Below are 23080 nucleotides of genomic sequence, written 5' to 3'. Positions count from 1 at the left end.
ATCTAAAAACGACGATATAATTGGAAAACTATGTGAATTTGTATACAAATGTTTCAAGAAGAGAGAAGAGACGCTGTAGATTTAGATGGAATATATAACAATGTTCCATTTCTTTTACTTTATGTTACCTAATGCATTCAGCCCATGCTGGGCATGAATATGCAATAAAGTTCATTGTCATTGTCATTAATGAATGCCAAGCTAAGCTAAGCTTAAATATACATAGATATGTCATAAAAACAACTCATACCCGAACTTGACCAACATTTGTAAGTATCGGGACGAGAGCTTACCTTGAAAGAATTCCGGGTCTCTGTGGCTCAACATACGAATTCGCTGGCACACAAGCCCGTAAGATTTCCCCGTCCCGGCGACGCGCCCGTTCCGCCGTAGGCCGGCGTGCTCCCGGGCCAGTTCCGTGGCGCACCGCTGGATTCCAAAAGCTCAGAGCTCACGGTGTTTAGCTTCGAAGCTTATGCAACGCAAAACTGGGCTGGCTAGGGGTTTTACGAGGTTTTTATAACAGAGTGATAATTATCTTCGCCGAGTACTTGTACTCGGAGAAGATTATGTTTTAGGTTGAAAAATCTGTTGGGTGGGTCTGAATGTATGTCAGGAGCATAACTCAAGAAAGCTTCAATGAATCTTTATGATTTTTGGTAGGTGTGTAGTGGTTGTGCAAAGGAAGGTCAAGTTCGAAAATGGTTCACCTTGCGTTTTTCAACAGTACTGCAGCGGACTTTGCATTTTTTGTGTTTGTATGTAGGCAAAAAAGTGACGGAAACGTTGATGGATCTTCATGATTTTTTGCAGGTGATGATTTTTTACATGTTGTGGAAACGGGGGTCAATTTAAAAAATGGTTCCCCTGGTATTTTCTGTCGGTACTGCAGCGGGCTTTGTGTGGATGTGTATTTGTATGTCGCCAGCATAACTCGAGAAGCTGTTGATGGATCCGTATGATATTTAGTGGATGGGTAGGGTTTACAGAAAGGAAGGTCAAGTTCGATAATGGGTCTTCTAGCGAGTACATAAGGTACTGCAGCGGAGCTTCAAAATTTAGGGGAATATTTTCTGAAAGTGCTATGGTCATGATTTTTGTGTGGTAGATAGTTCATGCCACAGAAAGTAGGTTCTGTAAATTTTGGCCCCATAGCGGCTTGTTAAGAACTGCAGTGGGTGTTTTTGTTTCTACATTCGGACATGAATAACTTGAGAAGGGGTCGACAGATCGTCGTGATGTTTTGGTATGTAGAGAGCTCAGATGGTGATTTACATTATCAATGACTAATTATGCAAATCAGGAGCTAATTTGCATAATTAGTAAGGAAAGTTTGTTAACCCACTGCATTTCAATGGGACATGGGACAGTGTCAGGTCCTGTAAACAAATGGCCTTGCATAAACGTACATGTAGGTCAAATAAATAAACTATTCTCCAAGCAGAGGTGTGGGTCCTGCTGTTTTTTTCAACACGGTTGGCGACATAACGAAATGGGGACAAAATAGATAGCCTGACTAAAAACACCTAAAAACGCGACAGCTTTATTCTATTCATATGTATTGACTGTACTATTTCATCATCACTTTCAACTTTCAACACTGCAATATCGAACCTTTGTGGCCCATATAATATCAACATACTCATATTTTTCATGACCAGTTATAGCATATATCAGCACACTCTACACATATACTAGTCCTGTACCACCAAATGATTTTAAACCCTATCTAGACTGGATTCATTCGCCCAATCATAACTTCCAAATGGTATGGTGCATGATCAAATTTGCAGGGGGTGATAAGCACGTAAATATTAATCACTCTCCATGATAAGCCTTGATTATTTGGCGAAGATAATGTGTTCGTGGAACTCTAGTTTATCAAGTGTTTGGGAGGGATTATGTAATTGAATCACACGACTGATTGGTTGAATTAGGCTATTGCTAATGCTGTGAACGAGGCACTGTGCACGGTAACTTGCTCGTTGGATCCACTGGACAATTCCAGGCTGCCCACATTCCTTCCAGTGAGACCTTTGGACGAGATCCAACCATGGGAAGTTTACAACAAGTTACAGCACGTTAGAGTGAAGAAAGCTGCAGGACCGGACGATATTCCAAATAGAGTCATCAAGCACTTTGCATACGAGATCTCTACCCCAGTAGCGTCCATACTGAACGCCTCCCTGTCAGAGGGGGTCGTCCCTGATCAATGGAAACAGGCAAACATCGTACCACTGCCTAAAACGCGCCCGCCGTCGATCAGTGAGCTAAGGCCCATATCCCTGACACCCACCCTGGCAAAGGTAGCCGAGACTTTTATCTCAAAACAACTATATGCTGACATCAAGTCCAACATCGACCAAGACCAGTTTGGATGCCTTCCCAAGCGTTCGACAACACACTGTCTTGTAGATGTAGTCAACCATCTGACTAAGACAGCTGATAAGCGGGGAACAATAACAACATTGGTTACTACGGATTTCGCAAAGGCATTTGACAGGGTGGACCATACCCTAGCTGTCTCAAGTCTACTGAAGCTAGGTCTAAGAGGCTCCCTTGCCGTATGGATATGTTCATTTCTCTTTGCTAGGAAACAGAGAGTGATGTACAAGGGAACTTTCTCAGACTGGATGGAAACTACCTGTGGCCTTCCACAAGGAACTGTTTTAGGCCCACTGATATTCCGCGCCCTTATCAACAGTGCATGTGAGAACTCCCTAGCTAGGCGATGGAAGTTTGTCGACGATCTCAACCTAGCAGAGAGCAGGGCGATCGGGGACGCCTCAGCCATCCAAACTGACCTTGACAACCTGGACCGATGGGCATCATCCAGGAAAATGCGACTTCACCCTAGAAAGTGTAAGGTCATGTATGTGTTCTTTACGAAAACAGTTCCCCTGCTGCCATCACTATTCATCGCCGGCGAACCGCTAGAAGAGGTGGTGTCAGTAAAACTACTCGGACTGCACATCCAGGCCGACCTCCGTTGGAATATCCACGTCGACCACACTGTCAAACAAGGCAACCGAAAGCTCTTCATGCTGAAACAACTCTGTCAGTTTGATCTCTCTAGGGATGACCTACTTACCTGTAGTAGTACTTAACGTATGTTTAGGACCTGGACATGTTTTAATTTGTGGCGGTGTATTTGTGAAACAAACTACAATTCAGCCTTTGGCTGCCAGAGCTTTGTTTGTCAATAAAAAACATGTGATTGATTGATTGATTGATTGAAACGTGAGCATTAAATCTGAATATTTATTTATTTATTCATTTCGATTTACCACATTTTGTGGAAGGATTAACATAACAGGTGAACCATCACCTTTTCAAGATGTCATCCCAGACCGGACTGTAAGATGTGGACCATCGCACACCGGGGCATGCCCCTACTCTTTTTCGAAAGGTGTGGTGGGTTCTTTAACGTGCGCGGGGTGTGGCTCTCCCCAAACACGGGACCTCCATTTAACGTCCTATCCGAGGGACGTCCCTAACCCTAGATGAGCTAGGTACTCATTTACACCTGAGTGAAGTGAGGAAAGTCGTGTTAAGTGCCTTTCCCAAGGGCACAACGTCGGGGCACAAGTTCGGACATGTCTCTGGGCACAACCCGGGATTAGATCTCGGGTCCCATTATTTGACAGCCGCGCGCTCTACACTTGCGCCACACGACGCCACATTTAGATCAGAAACCTCAAATTGCTGAAGTCAGCTAAAAACATCCTCGTCCCCGGCCGCGCAATAAAACTAGGTCAAACTTGTTTTTTGTTTGAATGACCTAGTTTTTAACCTCAGTTAGAGGTATGTGACAGTGCGTTTGCCACTTCTATATCAAAATCGTGAATATACTAGATGACTACAATCTTTGAATATATATATATATATATATATATATATATATTCAAAGATCTTTGAATATATATATATATATATATATATATATTCAAAGATTTTGAAGTATATTCACGATTTTGATATAGAAGTGGCAAACGCACTGTCACATACCTCTAACTGAGGTTAAAAACTAGGTCATTCAAACAAAAAACAAGTATATATATATATATATATATATATATATATATATATATATATATATATATATATATATATATACATATATACATATATATATATATATATATATATATATATAGGTCTACAAAATCTTTATCTATCCGTCTCTTTATACATAGTGTATACTGTCTTATGGGTCGCTAGTGATTAACATCTTGTTCCTTGGATCCACCAGGACGTCGTCTGCACAGGGGCTGTCCAAAATAGCAGTAGCAAGTGCCTGTCAAACTTTTGCCCCTCGTGTAGACTTAAATTGTGAAATGATACAAAGGGCCTCAAATTTTGGGCAACTCTCAACATTGGTGCAAATTTGTCATCAAAGATATATAAATATCATAACACTGTATCCTATGCCATTGCAATAGATTCACGATGACTACATGTACAACGTACAACTTGATCAACGACACCTGTCTGGGAATTAAAAGCAATTTATTCAAGTTAATGATAAAAAAATGAAGATGATGTATACTACAGTAGTAGTTCAGGGCTTTTATGGCCATTCAATCAGGCTAGCATATTAGTATGTCCTTGTCCCCATAAATCAAACATTCAAAAAGAGGTATAGCTATACATGTAACGTTACATAAAGTTTTGTCATGCTTTATATAACTGCATTGATAATGACATTACATTTTGTATTTTGTGATTGCTACAAAACGGCGGGTCCCGTAACTTCGGACGGATTAATTGCCTAATTTTGCAGAAGTGAGAGATGTTCATTTTTATCTACAGTGCTGAATAAAATCGTCACGAAGTGAAGTTCAGGCATGTGGTCTGAATGAAACGCGGCATTGTGTATGTCACGGATTAGGTAATAGGTATACACGTAGTTTGACGTAGCTATATCTAATCGCATTTATCTTAACACTGAGAAGGTAAACTGAAGAAAATGTTTGTCAATATTTGGCGTAAATTTCAAGGAATGTCGGACAACTCGGCACCAGGACAACTCGGCACCAGGACAACTCGGCACCAGGACAACTCGGCACCAGGACAACTCGGCACCAGGCTGGACAACTCGGCACATTATGTGACTGTATCAATGTCGAACAATTTGACATACTATGTAATGATATACACCGGTCAGGTTTAGGCTGACGTTGGAACGCACACACATACACACATGTACACACACACACACACACACACACACACACACACACACACACAAATTAACACTCACATACTGATGCAAACATACACGTGTGGCGTCGCGGTGACGAAGTGGTAGGGTGTTTGGCCCCAGAACCCAGAGGTACTGAGTTCGAATCCGGGGTTCCCTGATCTGTTCCTTTGACGTTGTGTCCTTGGGAAAGGTACTTAACACGACTTTCCTCACTTCACTCAGGTGTAAATGAGTACCTAGCTTCGGTTAGGAACGTCCCTCGGATAGGACGTTAAATGGAGGTCCCGTGTTTGAGGAGAGCCACACCTCGAGCACGTTAAAGAACCCACCGCACTTATCGAAAAGAGTAGGGGTCCTTCCCGGTGTGTGTGGTTCAAAACCTACATGTACAGTCCTATGGCCGCAATAACACAAACACACTAACACAAACACATTAACAACTATCTGACAGATGACTCAGCCTTAAGCGGCAAAATAACTTTCTTAAGGACTTCATTAGTCCAAAACGGTTCCAAGCTACCACCACTCTACCATGTATTGACATAATCAACATTTATTACATGATTTTTAGCTTAATATTAGTTAGGATAGCTTAGTTAGGATTAGTTTTTTGGGTCCCAAACTGACACTAAATGGATGTTCCCTCTCCCCACATCACCAGCTATCAAGTGTCATCACAACGGGGGCATCGCAACGAACCTGAAGAAGACAACTCCCGGAGCAGTACCAAGACGTCACCGAGACCATCTTCGAGGACATGCGGTGTTTGTTCTGAAGGTAAGACCGGCTGCTTACGAGTAGTCAGGGACATGTTTTTTTAATCAGTAACTTTGGTTAGGTAGGAGTTTTTCTGCAGTTTAAACCTTTACATCGGAGCCTCCTTATCAAGCTTTCCTTCAGCTGATTGTCATTGGGTTGATCCAATGCCCCGTGGTTGTACTTGACTGGATGATCTTCCATACACTTATAATATCAAAGTTATATAAGCTAGGACTATAAACTAACCCGGCGTTTCTTCAAGCGTCTATGATTTCGTAGCGTCTTACTTTTTAATGTGTGCCATTTTAATCTGTACCATGGAAAATTAGGTGAATGAACAACGTACTAATAAACTTCCTGACATTCTGATCAAATGTCCCAATGTATTCTACATTTCTCTTTATAACTTAGGACTAGAAGAGGAATGTGAATAGAATGAGCTGCTGAACACATGCGGCTTCCACAGATATGACAACTTGAAGGTATTGTACTGTATTGTGTGAAAGCAGGCTCAGGTTCCGTTATTACCATCACCACCCAGATTTTAAATTAAAGGACAAGTTTTTGTCAATGAATGATTCATTCCGTTGTGTTGGCAAGTTTAAGTTATTAGACTGTTTTAATTTCTGAACCTGAACAATGCTTAAAAATGTTGTCTTTTACTTGCTTGTCTGATTGTGAATTGAATGTAGGATGTTAATATCATGGTTGGACTTTGTCAGCTGATGCATGCCTTTTTCTGCTAATATCGCAGAAATGTCTGGACGTGCTACTCCGGGCTGGGTACGGGAGGTGCCAAGTAACACCGTCACTGAATATGCAATGTGACAACATCCAGTACATCACAAAGCCAAGCGAATCTACCGGCTTATCTACAAGAGCTGTGGTTCTTTTCTAAAGGTTAGACAGACAGCAAGGTCAAGAATTGAACACCCTTGTAACTTCAGGATATTCAATTGTCTTTGGTATCGCAGCGCTTCACTCTCTAATTATGAACTCTACTTATGAACCAGACATTTCCTGGTAAATGAAATGTGTGCTTAAAAGCGGTCTGACTTATAATCAAATGTCCTAATACATTGTCTTTTTCCTTTCCAACTTAGGACTGGATGAACAGTTTAAGGTGTGAGGCTGCCTTTTGATACGTGCACGTACCCTGGCCCTGCTGCAGAATTCGAAACTGAAGGGATTGGAGAAGACTGCTGGATTAGCACCTGTGAGTAGATCCTGTACAACTTACTCCAACCTGAACAAGACTACCGTTTTTGAACCAGACTACCATTTTTGACAAGTTCAGGCCATTGTCACTGATGTTAAACTTTGCCAGTATAATCAACTTTGATCAGTTAGGATCAGTAACCAACAGTTTGACCAATTTAGGTGACATATTTGTATCAGGCATTAACTTCTTCCGTATGACTTCTGTCACCTTGACGGACAATAAGGCAGCCTTCTGCCTTTTTTAGAATGTTCAAAGCAAAAAATCATTAGTCTTAATTGACCGTAATTTCCCTTTCTTGCAGTTACAAGAAGCTGACGTCTCTCAGCAGCTTCCATGATCTTATTGATGCCTTGAAGCTCAGATCAGCTACACCAATGTTCATGGTGGGACTTATTCTGGGTGAGAGGTGGTTGTCTAATGACAAGTGCGTCATCTCCACGGTGACATCCAGAAAGACCGGTGCCGGTGCTCGTGTGTACGCCCTGCCAGAGGACCTGGTATTATATATAAGTGTTTACATCATTGCAGAGTTGGGCTGGGACTGACTTGTCTTGGGTGATAGGAAGTTAATGATTTGTGATGTTCCATTTATAGCTTTAACTGAACGTACGGTTCCCTTTGTGTACCTGAGGCATTGTCGGCAGGGATGATCACAATCTCTTGGTTGATGGTAGGGTGCTTGAGTGTATTTCGTTGACATCCCGAGTGATATTGCTGGTAGGGGGTGAGGGCATTTTGTGAGTGGTGGCTACTTTTTCACGCAGGGCTTTAGCCCGTTTCTGTGGTGTATAGGCTCAGTTTGTGGCTGGTTTGTGACTGTGTCGGTGGCTGAGATTGTACTCGGGGTGGCTGTGAAGTTCATTGTTTCAGAGAACAGGGATTTTCCTGGTTCTGTTAGTTTATGACAGCTTGGGTTCTTCTACCATCTGTTGTCCTTTCCGTTTATGTTGACTGGTTGGTGGTTGTCGGGGACCCAGACCAGGACATAATTTGCCTTGTGTCATATCTTGGAGTCCCGAACCAAGACTATGACACAGGACCTGAGAAAGGAAGGCAAGTGGTTGGAGAGTCTGAGTAGTTATGAGCTAACAGAACCAGGGAAATCCCTGATCTCTGGAACACTGAACTTTGCGGTCTCTTCAAATGTAATCCCAGCCATCGACATAGCCATAGAGATTGAATTAGCCATACATCCGGGTCTACATACCGCAGAAACAGGCTGGAGCGCTGTGTGCAGAAGTAGTCGTTGCTCTCGAGATGTCTCGACCCCTCACCAGCAACAAAACTCAAGGTGTCATCAAAATGGACTCAGCACCTTGCCATCCATCAAGAGATCATGATTCTCTCGGCTGATAATGCTTCAGGCAAACAGAGGGGATGGTACATCTCTAGGTTGAACCTAGAACAGAAATGACAATCCCAAATCAAGTTAACTTCCTGTCATGCCCCCAGCGATCTGTAAACGAAGTTCTCGTAATTGCAATTGTTTCAGGTGTAGTGCAATTTGTGCCTTTTTGTAACACATTGTACACCCTTGCATTCCTGTTTTGTCAACAATTGCTATAAAATAAACGGTTCAAAACCTGGTTTATAGTTTGTTTCCCATTTGATCTTGAAAGAAAACGGATGCTTTCTCCCTCCCCAACCTCAAACTGGCATGGATGGACGTTCCCTCTCCCCTTATCCCCACTCTAATGTAAAACGGATTTCCCTCTCCCTCGAAGCTGACCTTGACTGTATGGTCCCTCTCGTCGAGCCTCTGTGGTCTGTGTAAAATGTCTCCTTACTTTCCCAGAGCCTCGACCCGTGTAACAGGGGTGCTCCGTCCCCTCCCAGATCCTTAATCCATGTAACAATCATTGGCCCTCTCACACAGACCGTTAACTCAATGTGACATTAATGGTCCATCCCTTCTCAGACCCATGACTATGTACAATGGATGGTCCCTCCATTATAGACCTTTAACTTGATGATATGCAAAATGGATGATCCCTCTCACCCTTACTGTAGGCCTTCATCCCATGAGAAATGGATTGTCCCTCTATTCCTAGACCCCTATAAAATTGTCCCTCCCTTCCCAGACCATTTAGCCTCTTGTAAAATGGATTGTCCCTCCCTTTCAACACCTCAACCCCATGCGAAAGAGATGGCCCATCCCCTCCCAGTACAGTTTTTGGCGACGCCTCAGGGGCGAGCCAAATGATATAGTATTGTGTGCAGATTGCAACTATTCTAGGAATTGTACAGGCATGTGTCCATAGGATTATTAAGACAATAAAAATGTTAGGAATGTTAGTCAGACAGAAAGCCTCCCTCGGGAAATTCCTCCTAGATAACCTAGACAGGCAGCTACATCTGTCTACCAGATGTGCCAGGCTTATGTATACATGACCCATTTAAGACCTCAGCTCTACAGTAATATTGCTCTTTTCTAAAACGATGTGTGTCTGTTACAATGTTTTTAGATGCCCTAATGCTGGTCCTTACAACTGTAAGATTTAATGTCTTTCTTCAGGGAACAGGTCATAAGTGCATCAACTCTGTACTGATAACGATTGTGCACACGCTGCTTCAGTTACCTATACAAGCAGATTAATCAAAGGGCATTAACCTCATTCATGACATTGGGAACATGTTCAAGCCAGATCGATCAATGAAAAATTTCACTGTCGCAAGGAAATTTAGCAAGCCAGTTGTACTAGTACTAGATGATTATCCTGCTGATAAGATGCCACTTTCTTGCTGATATAATCCTGTACACTTCCAAGAACACATGAGACACATTTTTACACAACAACATTTCTGTGGATTAAGATTCCCAGGCTGGCATTTCATTAGGGCTCCAGGAATTACTGGCAAATTCCTTTATGACTGGTGTTCCTGGTATGCCAGTGGGACTCGAATTCCATCCTGGCATTCCATCCTGGGATTCCATCCTGGCATTTCATCCTGGCATTCCATCCTGGGATTCCATCCTGGGATTGGATTCCATTCTGGCATTCCATCCTTAGCTAACATCCCTGGCCATTCACACTCTAGAGGACTTAGTTCTATAGTTCAGGGAACATAAATAGTGTACAAGCTGTTGCATGGTGTATGCTGTGTCTGTTGGTAAGTGGACTATGATGTTAAAATTTGTGTAGATTTGGCCTAACATGTTGTTCATGTAAACAGCAGTCCTTATCAGAGTAGAATAGTCATTTTGTATGGTGGGAACCCGGTCCGTGGGCTGTTTTCAGTTGTCATGATCAGGCTGTGATGAAATCGATGTTCGTTCTGGCAGTAGGGTGTGTCTGGTAGAATCTGGAACTGTCGCTGTCTGTGTGTGTGCGTGTGTGTGTGTGTATTTGTCCAGTAGAGCAGCCCTTTTCGTTAGAAATCCTGTATGACCAGCACCACCTATCACTGTGCCCTAAGCAGGGTACAGTAAAAATTAAAACAACAACCACCGTCGCCATGGCAATGTCTTTTTATCATTGCCAGTCTTGTTTTATTTCATTGTTTCTCCTTCACCACACCCTAACCTTAAATGGATAGTCCCTCCCCAGTTAACTAAGTGTGAAATGGTTGGTCCCTTACTCCCTCCCACAAGATGAAGGCAGCAGCACGCAGTATTAAATCGCGACACATGGAGTTTGTGACGTAGAGGTAAAACATAGAATAACTAGTACTCCTGAAGACATATTTGATATTTGGATAGGGATTGATGAGATCTCCAAATATTTAGTAATTAGATTTTGGGCCCCCTAGTGACTTTCTTTACTACTGCAGTGGAGCTTCCTGTTCTGATATCTCGTGTTCTGTACATGCTATTGTCGTGATTCTTGAGTGGTATGTCAATTGATTTCCGCCCTTCGGAAGGAAATTAAGTAGAGTAGGTTTGAGTCCTCTAGAACTGCAGGAGCAGGTTTTCTTTCAGAATTTGAAAAGAAATAACTCAAGAAGGGGTTGACAGGTGGTAATAATTTTTGGTGTGTAGATAACTTGAGTAATTTGCATAATTAATGCTCAAATACTTTAGCTAAAGATGGGGTTGACGAATCATCATGATTTGTATGTAGATAGCTTAAGTGAAGCTTGGTATATAATCAAATCATAATTATACAAATCAGACTCTAGTTTGCATAATTAATTAGGGAACTTCAGAAACCCGCTGCGTTCCATGATAAGACTATTCAAATATGTGACCTTTGTAACTGAGGAAGAGAGAAATGTTGATAGATCAATGATATGCAAATGAGGACCTAAATTGCATATTCAATGATGACTTCTATAATTCTTTACTGATGAATGACGCCAATTTCATACTTGTGGGGTTTGGAAGTTATGTGAATGTGAACATCACTGAATCTAAATTATGCCAATGAGGTCTGCTTGGGCATAATTACCTTCGTCAAGAAGGTTATTCGTTGATGCTTGTCTGTGTGTCTGTTAGTGAACAGAATAAGCCGAGAACGCCTGGATGGTTTGTTGTTGTAGTTGGTGTGTCGGTGTGTATGTGGGAAATCTGAAGATGATTAGATTTTGGGCGAAGTGCTTTGCATAATTAACGAGAAAAGTGTAAAAATGTGTTATATTGTATGCTAGAGCATTGTGTTCTGCCTGGGACGTGTTGCCGGTGTTGTTTCGAGGGGTCAAGGATAAGTGGTAGGGTTGTGTATTTGTCATGTGGGATGCAGGAAACTTAATAGTTGGGATAAATTGACTTGTCACTCAAGCTGTCGGCAGTGGTATGAGAAAGCTAGCAGCAGAAAGTGGTGTGGAATTTGGTGGAAGCAGACCAAAATTGGATATACACTGCCTTACATCAGGAATTCGAAGAACAATCAGTAGTGGTGTGTCACAGCATGGGGATAGGATGGTGTTCAGGGTAGGTGGGTTAACCATGTTATATCTAGGAAGGAAGAGGTGATTTATTAGTATAGGTCATACTGTATGGTGTACATGGAGGTTGTACATGGAGTATGGATATGTATTGCTGAAGAAGTATTTGATGAAGGGTGAATGTAGTATATGTAGATATCAACTATGCAAATGAAGACCTCATTTGCATAATTAATGAGAATATACTATAACTCAAGGTGGGCTTGATGGATGGTCATGATTTTTGGTATGTAGATAGCTTACGTGATGCTTTGTATGATTGGATGATAATTATGCGAATCAGATTCTTATTTGCATAATTAATGAGGTAATTTTAAAAACCCGCTGTGTTCCATGATATGACTATCCAAATATGTGACATTTGTAACCGAGGAAGATAGGAATGTTGATAGATAGAAAATAAGCAAATGTAGGCCTAATTTGGATAATTAATGAGAAACTACTTTAATTCCATACTAGTAAATAACGGACGGCAATTTCATACTTGTGGCATGTGGAAGTTGTGTGAATGTGAACACCATTGAATCAATCATGCTAAAAAGGACCTCATATGCATAATTGATAAATGTTAGCATAACATTCTTTGTTAAGCTCATACTTTGGACAACTTATGTTATTTGGGTGAAGATGATCAACTGGTATGATTTATAATTGATGAGACACACTCCTAATACGTCAGTCATAGGTTAAAATCATTTGGCGAAGGTATGAGGTCGTAGAACTCTTGTTGATTATAAAATGCTAGTATAGCCTTCTTTGTTAAGATAAGACTAAAGTTATCACAATTTGGATAACTTATTTGGGCAGAGATGATGATCAACTAATATGAGTTATGCAAATGACCTTATTTTCATCAGTCATAATCATTTGGCGAAGGAATGATGTCATCGAACTCTAGTTTCTTCCTTATTTTCCTGGATAATTTTGCTAAAATTCTTGAAAATTCTCGTATAAACTTGCATTTGTTCCCCTCATTGTTCTGTGTTGTTTACATCACATCAGATCGAATTCGGTTCACGCTTAGCTTCATTACCGCAGTTTTAGCATTCTTCTTTTTTTACTTTGTGTCAAGGTCGGGGGTGATTTGCCCACGTTCTGAGTAGTCACTTGGTTTGAAATGAGTTAGCAGAGATTTGTCTTTGCCTTGGAATGAGTCATGGGTACGTTAGAAACTACTTTTGAGTAAGTCATCAATGATTCTGGCACGGTATAGGTTCTAATTCTACTGTTGACTTACTCCCCAATACTAGCCGACCACGCCGAATACCGGCCAACCCATTCCAGACCTCCCTTTCAGAACTGAATGTTTTAAATTCATTTGATCTTCGCCGAGTACTTGTACTCAGAGAAGATTATGTTTTCGGTTGAGAAATCTGTTGGGTGGGTCTGTATGTATGTCAAGAGCATAACTCAAGAAAGCTTCAATGAATCTTTCTGATTTTTGGTAGGTGTGTAGTGATTGTGCAAAGGAAGGTCAAGTTCGAAAATGGTTTACCTTGCGTTTTTCAACAGTACCGCAGTAGACTTTTAATTTTTGTGTGATTCCCCTGGCATTTTCCGTCGGTACTGCAGCGGGCTTTGTGTGGATGTGTATTTGTATGTCGCCAGCATAACTCGAGAAGCTGTTGATGGTTCTCATGATATTTAGTGGATGGGTAGGGTTTACAGAAAGGAAGGTCAAGTTCGATAATGGGCCTTCTAGCGGTTACCTGCAGTGGAGCTTCAAAATTTTGGGGCATATTTTCTGCGAGTGCTATGGTCATGATTTTTGTGTGGTAGATAGTTCATGCCACAGGAAGTAAGTTGTGTAAGTTTGGGCCCCCTAGCGTCTTGCTTGGAACTGCAGTGGGTATTTTTGTTTTGACCTTCGGACATGAATAACTTGAGAAGGGGTCGACAGATCGTCGTGATGTTTGGCATGAAGAGACCTCAGATGGTGCTTTACACAATCAATGACTAATTATGCAAATCAGGAGCTAATCTGCATAATTAGTGAAAAAAAGTTTGTAAATACACTAGATTTCATAATGGGACATGTGACAGTGTTCCCCAAACAGGTCAACAGAGGGCCTTGCCTAAAAGTATAAATAAACAGATGGGGAATATAAATAAACAGATGCAGTCTCACTACACACTAAGCAGAAGTGTGGGTCCGGTTGGTTTTTAACGTGTTCAGTTTAGGCAGTTTTGTCCAACACACGGTTGGCGACATAACGAAAAGGGGACAAAATAGAAAGCCTGACAAAAACACCTTAAAACACGTCAAAAACCAGCCTGACCCACTCCTCTGCTTGGAGAGTACACTGCACCAAAACTGCACCACTGATGTCTTTCAAAATGTGTATGATATGAAATAATGATTTCTTCTATTCATATATATTGACTGTACCATTTCATCATCACTTTTAATATTTTTTGATGACCAGTTATGACATATCAGCACACTAGACACATATACTAGTCCTGTACCATCAAATGATTTTAACCCTATCTAGACTGGACTCATCCCCTCCCCCCATCATAACTTCCAAAAGGTATGGTGTATGCTCAAATTTTCAGGAGGTGATAAGCATGTAAATATGAATCACTCTCCACAATAAGCCTTGATTGTTTGGCGAAGATAATGTGTTCGTGGAGCTCTAGTTTAAAATATTCGGCTGGCGCAGCCGAACACCAGCCGACTCAGCCGAACGCCAGCCGACCTAGCTCCGAATCACTCTAACCATGGTCGGGGGAGAGTCGGGAGGCCATGTTCGGCTATGTGTAACCGGGGCTTAAACCACGCCAAAACCACTGCTGACCTACTCTCAACTAGTTTCAAACCTACCCATGACTAAACCCAAGGCCGTACCACTCTGCTTACTCATTTCCAGCCAAGTGACACCTATCAGAACATGGGCGAATCCCCGCCGACCTTCACACGACCAAAAACAAAGAAGAACATTAAAAGCCGTATCAAATCTAAGCGTGATCTGAATTCGGTCTCTCGGTGATGTTAGAAACATAGAAGAACGGATGATTTTGATTAAAATCGAAAATGACCCCTCGTTTGAAAGTCAAGGAATGTGTCAATGTTAATCCGTCAGAGGGTTAGTATTCGGTCGGGGATTAGTCAGGAGAGATTCGGCAGTCCGCGACTAGAGGTCGGGATGGTTCGGAGTAGGTTAGAAAGCATTCGGGGCTCAGTCAGGAGTAAGTCATTTACTTGTTAGGAGATGGTTGGAACATGTTCGGCGCTAAAAGATAGGTGTGGCCTAAAAACTGTTCAGACACTGAAGACAAAATTTTGAAACAGACGTTTCAGACAGCGTCCGCTGTCTGTCATCAGTGACTGACTGTTTCAAATTTGTATACAGTTGCTTGAGCAATTTTTTTTGCGTATCTGGTAACCTGGATATCTAATGTATATACATAACCACTGCAATGCACATTTGCAGAAAGAGAAAGATAGGGAAATAAACTTATCTGATATTACTTTTAAGCCAAAATATCTGCTTTCTATGAGCTGCATCACAGTGGGCAGGTTGATCTAAACTTGTACCCTACACACGCACATTAAAGACAATACAGAAAATCTAATATGATGATGATAACCTGAACTTTCAGATATAGATTCAAACATCAACAAACCTTTGAACGCAAGCAAATTACGACTAAATACCTTTCAAACACTCCCTGTGCTAGCCTCCCTATACAAGCTGGATTTAAAGATTGATTATATATGTTACTTCCTTTCATACTAATCCTCACGTCGCCTGTGTTTTTTTTAAAAACCACTCTTGTTGTATTTTTGGTGGATGCAGGCGGATCCGACAATGAATCCATCGGACACGGTGATGCTGAACCCTTGATCCGACAAACAGTCTCCGGAAAAAAGAACTTTTGATAAAACAGATCCAACATACAGACTTTCTACAGTTTTTTTAATACATATTTCGACCCAGAATGTTTGTATTTGCCACGAATACGTCCACTGTGACACGCAAGTCTATGAAAGCCACGCCTTCCGCACTGGTATGTATTCCAGTGCTGAATCAATGGAAAATAAACAATGACCACGTTGATGAATGTTAGACATCCAGGTATTAATATAACCGTTACGCCAAAAATAATTACTCAAGAAACTGGATAAGATTTTGAAAGTGATTTGGGTGGCCCTGAAACTTCTGTTTACCGGTACGGCTTATTTTCTTGCCGTACTACGTTTTTAAAAGCGCAAGTATCTCGGCACTCCGTTTGCAGTGCGTTCAATACTTGTCAACACTCGGTTTCCAGTGCTCACGTCGAGTTTTCCAGTGCTGAACTCCACTCTGCCCTGGTTTTCCAGTGCTGAAGCCACTTTCAGCACTGGAACCGGGTGCTGAAAAAGGAGAGAGTGGCTTTCGTAGTTTTGCCTGTGACACAAGAACTTTGATAGAATGGTATGATTATTAATACAAATTCTTGAACACACATACCCACCATTCAGCTCTTTTGAAGAGCCAGCTTCTTCGAGATTCATGATATCATATTAATCTGAAAAATACAGCCCCAGGTCATGCAAAATATTTCCTGTTTTAGAACCACTTAAAGTTACTCATATCTTTAAATTAACTTTCGTTGTCAACAGGATCAGTGCTGACCGAGCTGAAAGCAGCAAAAGTACTAGGTTATATAAAACTGGAGAGCCAGACATCTTTTCTAATTATAGACCCATATCCATTCTTCCTACATATTCAAAAATATTGGAAAAATTAGTCTACAAAGGGATTTTAAATCACTAAGAAACACATTTTATTCTTTATTCTCATCAATATGCCTTGGATTTATGCTTAATTGACAAAATAACTGAAGCCTTAGATAGCAATGAGTTACCTGTTGGTATATTTCTATATCTCTCAAAAGCTATAGAATGTGCCCCCATTATCACCATCACATGGTAATATTTACTGCTGTATAGTGCCATTGGACCAAAATATAATAATTTTCTACATATTCTAGTAAGGTAACGAAAGGCTCTTCGTCTAACAGTTATCAAATACAACCCTTTTTAAATACAGACGTTGAAAATAAAAAGTAAACATTTTACGGTCTAAAAAACTCTGCCCATGGCACGCCACATTTTGAATCTAAGTATTTACATGCTGTGGAATCGCATGTGTATATCTACATCTGAGTCCACTGCTTCCATGCCCTCTTGATAAGGTACAGACAAGGCTGATTTCCTCTATATCTGCATGTTGGACTTGGCGTAACAGCTTGGAGTCAATCTTGTGATCGATGAGCCTGAGTTCCTATATGATAAAAGTATCAATGAACATCAATTCACATGATCTGTATATATATGCCATCTTACACCTGTCTACTCAAATATAAAACAGTACCTACAAGAGGATGATCATGATTTGAGATGGACACTTAGGACAGCATACCCTGCTGTAGCCGCCAGAATCTACCCCTGGCCACCAGAGTATACCTGGGTATACTCAAGGTCAGAATCTGGCCTATATAGGTACATTCTGGCACCCCCCCTCCCAGGCCAGATTCTGTTGAATGCCCACCATATATACCCTCAGGAGCTATGTAAGCGTGCCACACAGCACACTTCAACGGCGTCAAATGTGCACAGGAACACGCTTTGACGGCCGTCCCAGGGTGCCATATGGGACGGCCGTCAAAGCGTGTTCCTGTGCACATTTGACGCCATCAAAGTGTGCTGTGTGGCACGCTTACATACCTGCCCTCAGATAAGAATGATTAACCCTTGTCCTGCTGGGCTTTTTGATGCAGTATATTTCATTACTTTCATTTCTTATCTTTTTTTAATCAGGTCATTTTCCCTTGAGTTTTTCTGCACTGCGGTGCCAAAGTTACTCCCGCATTCAGTGCGTTTCGCTGCGGTGTGATGCGTTCAGCTGAGAAATACCCCCAACCTGTTCATATACAGGACCCAAATATACAGGCTCTATAAGTGCAACTCCAATATATTGGGTCCCGCAGGAGAAGGGTTAAGATGTAACGTTACGCAAGCCAAGTGTTGTCTACAACCCAAACATATCCAGAAGACCTCCTTCATCGCCTGTGTCATCATGCATCATCATACATTGTTGGAGGTTGCAATTTGTACTACTATGGCTGGCTAACTGACCTCTGCCATGTCATTCAGTCGATTTGGCCAATTACAATCTATTTTTCCATCAACCTAATTTTTTTATGGAGTCTGACAGAGCCTACCTCATATCTAATGTTGACCCCTAAGGTTACCACTTGGTCTATTCTGGAATACCCTGGGGTGGATTCCAACTGCCATATACCTGGGTAAATTCTGGCCAGCTACACCAGTATTAATGTTGGCAATAGTTCTGCATGAGCCTACCCTTTAGGAATGTACATTGTTGGAAGCTGTTGGTGCCTACAGCATGCAGGGCAGGATGGAGAAGCCATTTTTGGATCCAGCCCAGGGTTCCGCCCAAATGTGCCCATCCGGCTCCTGCAGCACCTATTTTTGGTCAGTGAATGTCAACTATGTGTACAGGTTAAAGGTCAAATACATACCAGAGCTGTGTAGTACAGCTCCATGCTGTTTCTCCCTTGTCCCTTGCTCATCATTTGCTAGTCAAATTTACACTTTTGAACCCAGTTTCTCCAGTGTATGAGGTAAGATCTAGAGATTATATGTTTGTGCAGAATGTCATGATCATGTGTGTAAGTCTGCCACACCACATATTTCTACATATACTGCATCCTACTCCTTTGTCTGTAAGGCAGCTGTCAGCTGTATTTGTGTTTGGAATTTGGTCAGTTCTTGACCTACACAAACTTGCTACAGGCTGATGTTTGCTAGATCTCTATTACATAGCTTTGGGTCTACTGTCCACACTGGGACATGATCAACACACGCATGCAATATCTGGTAAAGACACTACATGTACACTGTATATTGTACCAGTATTCAATAAATACTGGCGTCACAGTGGCGTAGTGGCACTGGGACTGTTTGGCCCAGAACCCAGAGGTCCTGGGTTCAAATCTGGGGTCTCCTGATTTGTCTCGTTGACATTGTGCCCCTGGGAAAGGCACTTTACACATCTCTCCCCACTTCACTCAGGTGAAAATAAGTAGCTTCGGTTAGGGACATCACTGGGATAGGACATTAAATGGAGGTCCCATGTTTGCGGAGAGCCACACTTCAAGCACGTAAAAGAACCCACCACACTTATTGAAAAGAGTATGGGTCCTAATCCTGGTGTGAGTGGATCAAATGTATCTGTCCGGACATGCAGTTTGTACCATTCAGTACAAACCTGGTGTGTTATGCCATGAGGCTGTTTACCGGGTATACAATACAAACAAACAAACAAACAAACAAACAAACAAATAAATAACAGCATGATTTCACAGTATGGATTGCGTGTGTGTATAATTTACAGAAACATTTCTGTATGATTAATTACTAGGTTGAATATTGGACTTTTATTTTCAAACATGTCAAGTGCAATTGTACATTGTAAGTATCCCGAAGGAAACAAAGTCTATGTTTCTTAGTTCGGTTCGGAGCACTAAATATAAACTGGTCTGAAGAATTGGTCTGATGAGATCTCTAGTGCAGTACCCCTCAGGTATGCACAGTTTAGATATACAGGGATGCATTATACTGGAGGACGTTGGATAGGAGATCTGTTTGGACGTATCTTTTCAGGGTGGCGGAATTACAATGTATGCAGTGCCTGGTGGAATTATGTTAGCAGCTTATCTCATAACAATCAAAATAGTTTCCCTTATAAACACAGCTACATTCATTCATCATCATCATCATCTTTGTTGTCCCCAGATGACCCCGCTAGGGGCAAAGTAGGGGGGGAGGAGGTCCCAGGCTAGTATTCTAACAATAATGTGCTCTTACTTACAGATCCATATACAAATGGTATGTAACATTTATAGATATTCATAATCATCTTCCCGTCAGGCTGTTGGTTACACCCTTATGTTCCTATTACCTACACCTTCTACACCCTGACCCCGACATACGTGTAGGGGTTTCAGAACGCACACACACAAATGTTTGGCCGGCAGCGGAGCTTGGGTAGCGCAGCGGAGCTAGGGTAGCGGCCGGAAGCTAAATAGGATAGATTCCAGGCTATTGCAGACCTTCTATGAGCGATGTCATTTGGTAGCACTGATTTGCCATTTTCAACATGGGCCAGGTTCTTTAATGCAGGGAGAAATCAATTATTGCTCTAACAAATGTAGAACATAAAGGTTTACTGTTTCACCACCGCTCTCATCACTTAGTAACATGCAACAAAATTGTATTACATTGTATCATCTTATTCAGTTCCAGCACATTCAGTCAGCAGAGACAGAATCTAGCCTGGCCCATCTATTCTAATAACACAAACTGTTTTAGGCAACTTTACTTATTTCATTAACTTCAGGACATCATATTTCTGTGATTATGTGAATAAGGTCTTTACAGTAGAATCTACTTAATTGCATAATGGATTAATGCACACTCCATTAAATTGCACCGAATCCCAAACCGGTTCCCATTCATTCCATTGTTAGTGACTCCGCATGTCTGCATGGCACATTGTCACCGATGCCTGATAACTGCACCAAATTTATTTTACACAACCAGGTAAAATCTCACCTGCTAACGTTTTGATGTCTATCATACACCTTCTTCAGAGCTTCTGACTGGAGTAATGCTTCTCACCGCTATAAGTAGCCGATGTAGGTGGCGCTTTTGTGGTAAGAACACTGTCCCAAACGTGGCTAAGCTTGTATCCCCCATCATCTCGGTCCATCACTGGTGTTGTCTTCCTTATCCAGACGGCTTCCTTGATTCAACGGTTACACGCCACCTACATCGGCTACTTATAGCGGTGAGAAGCAGTACTCCAGTCAGAAGCTTTGAAGAAGGTGTCTGATAGACATCAAAACGTTAGCAGGTGAGATTACCTGGTTGTGTAAAAAGAATCTCCTATATCCTATATTCTACCAACCTGATGAAATTATTTTCGGATGCACCAAATTTGTTCAAACATCGTCGACACTATATGGCCTCGGTAGGTCAGTATTGACCATGGTAAAATCCTAATTCACAGCAGCCCTACAGCATCGGCTATGGTTAAAGGCCACACTCCAGTAATCCGCGCAGGCGCAGAAGGCCCACTTTTAGCCTATGGAGATAGGTTTGGTACCCTTGGTAAAAGTAGGTATAAAAGGGCTTTACTTTTGGATCTGTTGGTATTTTGGAGCTGGATGTTACAGGTTAGGGTTTTTACCTTCCCATTGTGTTGAAAAATCAGATTTTCATCCATGTTTGTGGTGTCTGTGGGCTGTAAAAGTTTGGTGTTTTGGTGTGATAATCAGGTTATGAAGAGGGGTCAGAGGTCAATTCTTGGAAACATGGCTGAATACGTACGGTTTGTGCCGATTAAAAAGTTGAAATTATGCTCTAAATTTAAACTTAAGAGGTCAGACACCCCTGCCAATGTAAGTTTTTCATGGACTAAAATCCAGGTAGGTGACTTTTGACAGCCTCTTTCTTACATGATTACCATGTATTAGATAGCAGGTCTGGATTACTGTCTTGTGGCCTAAATAGCCCTATACGAGAATGTCAGTCTCCCCTCACAAGTTAACTAAAAAGGTGGGCTAGAGTCGGCAAATGCAGTACAAGTGAGCCGATAACTGCCTGTGTAGAGGCACAATACCGCCAATATGTTTGAATTGTTTTGACAAAAAAAGAAGGTGGTCTCCATTGACAATTACATTCATAGCAATCGTATGGGAGGTCCCGGGGCGTATCGGCACCATAAAGAGACGCACACTGTCACCACCAAAAGTATATGTCGGGATTAGGACCAGTCCAAAGCAGACAATCCTTGTTTAGATGTACGATGATGACTAAATCTTCGGTAACTTGAAGGGAAAATTACAGTCCTTTTTAGGACCAACCAACCTCGAGAACCGTTTCCTGTTTATCTGCTTGCATACCCTTAGAAATTCACAAAAGTAAGCAAATATCAGTTTATTTCTACTTTACTTGTAGATTTCTGGTCAATACGCTATAATTGCTATGCCATACACTCAAATCATCAAATCAAAGCCTTTATTTTCTTTCGATAGCTTGGGTGTAGTTTGGATGCATTCTGCTAGAGGGTGCAGCTGCATAGGTGTCTGACTATTTCTGGGGATATGAATGGGGGGATCTCAGTAGCCTGACGTGGTAGACAGGCCAGGTAGACAGGCCAGGTAGACAGCCTAGCCTTTTCCGCAAACCCGTGTCAGCTAGAGACTGAGCGACTGTTGGGGGGCTTCTTTTACTTGCAGTCTTATATGCATTATCCCTATCAACATTGACATTAGGGCTAATGTATAAGACTGCAAGTAAAAGAAGCCCTCTAACAGTCGACAGTTGCCGCTGCTAGAGACTGAGTACATGTAGATGATAAACATTATGCCATCACTGACTTCAAAGAACTAATCAAATTCTCACAAACTATATAAGGTCAACTGAAGCTACAAAGTATAAAGTTGAAGTCACAAACCAGATCTCAAGTTTTGCTCCTGTCAAACCAAGAAGTTTGCCAAATATGTCTAGGCTGTGCTGCTGCTGACTGGTCAGGACATATGTACACACATGTAGCAGTCATCTGTTACTCATCAGGACTAGTCCACTACCTGAAGGGGGTGTTCAAAGCTGTGGTATCCAATAATGATTGGCAACTCACTTGACAAATATGTATTCACTCAACATTATTCAATGTTTCTACCTTTTGCTAATCCTAATTTACATAGAAAGACTGTGTACCTACTGCATGTCCCTTAGCACGCATAACAAAACTTCAGCTCTATTGACATTGTTGTGGTCCCCCCCCCATGTGTCAGTGTACACAATGTGCTACAAGAAGGATGGGTAGTGAGGGTTGCTGCCCTCTATGTGTGTCAAAAAAGGTGGGTTGAAACTTTCCTATTGCTGTAATTTTTGCAGAAGCAGTCAATAGAATAGCCTGCTAACAGTT

The 23080-nt window shown here is 41.7% G+C and overlaps 2 protein-coding genes across 7 annotated transcripts in view; one reads left to right on the top strand and one right to left on the bottom strand.

Moving 5' to 3' along the window:
* The window catches only part of LOC136449266 (collagen alpha-1(X) chain-like), a 50522-nt gene extending 27812 nt beyond the window's left edge, over nt 1-22710 (bottom strand). Inside the window, exon 1 of the mRNA XM_066449228.1 lies at nt 22607-22710. The gene's annotated coding sequence lies outside the window, so the exon portion shown is untranslated. The remainder of the gene's footprint in view (nt 1-22606) is intronic.
* Nucleotides 22711-22947: 237 nt separating this feature from the next.
* Nucleotides 22948-23080, top strand: part of LOC136449264 (supervillin-like) — a 134964-nt gene continuing 134831 nt past the window's right edge. For 5 of the 6 annotated variants that reach the window (XM_066449222.1, XM_066449220.1, XM_066449219.1 and 2 more), the window contains exon 1: nt 22948-23012. In XM_066449222.1, coding sequence (XP_066305319.1) covers nt 22971-23012 — 42 coding nt within the window. In that variant the 5' untranslated portion in view covers nt 22948-22970. The remainder of the gene's footprint in view (nt 23013-23080) is intronic. The other variant, XM_066449225.1, reaches the window with a different exon arrangement.

This window comes from Branchiostoma lanceolatum, chromosome 15 (assembly GCF_035083965.1).
Source record: "Branchiostoma lanceolatum isolate klBraLanc5 chromosome 15, klBraLanc5.hap2, whole genome shotgun sequence".
Lineage (NCBI taxonomy): Eukaryota > Metazoa > Chordata > Leptocardii > Amphioxiformes > Branchiostomatidae > Branchiostoma > Branchiostoma lanceolatum.
The sequence above is the reverse complement of the archived record's forward strand: the minus strand, read 5'-3'. Positions and strand labels throughout refer to the sequence as shown.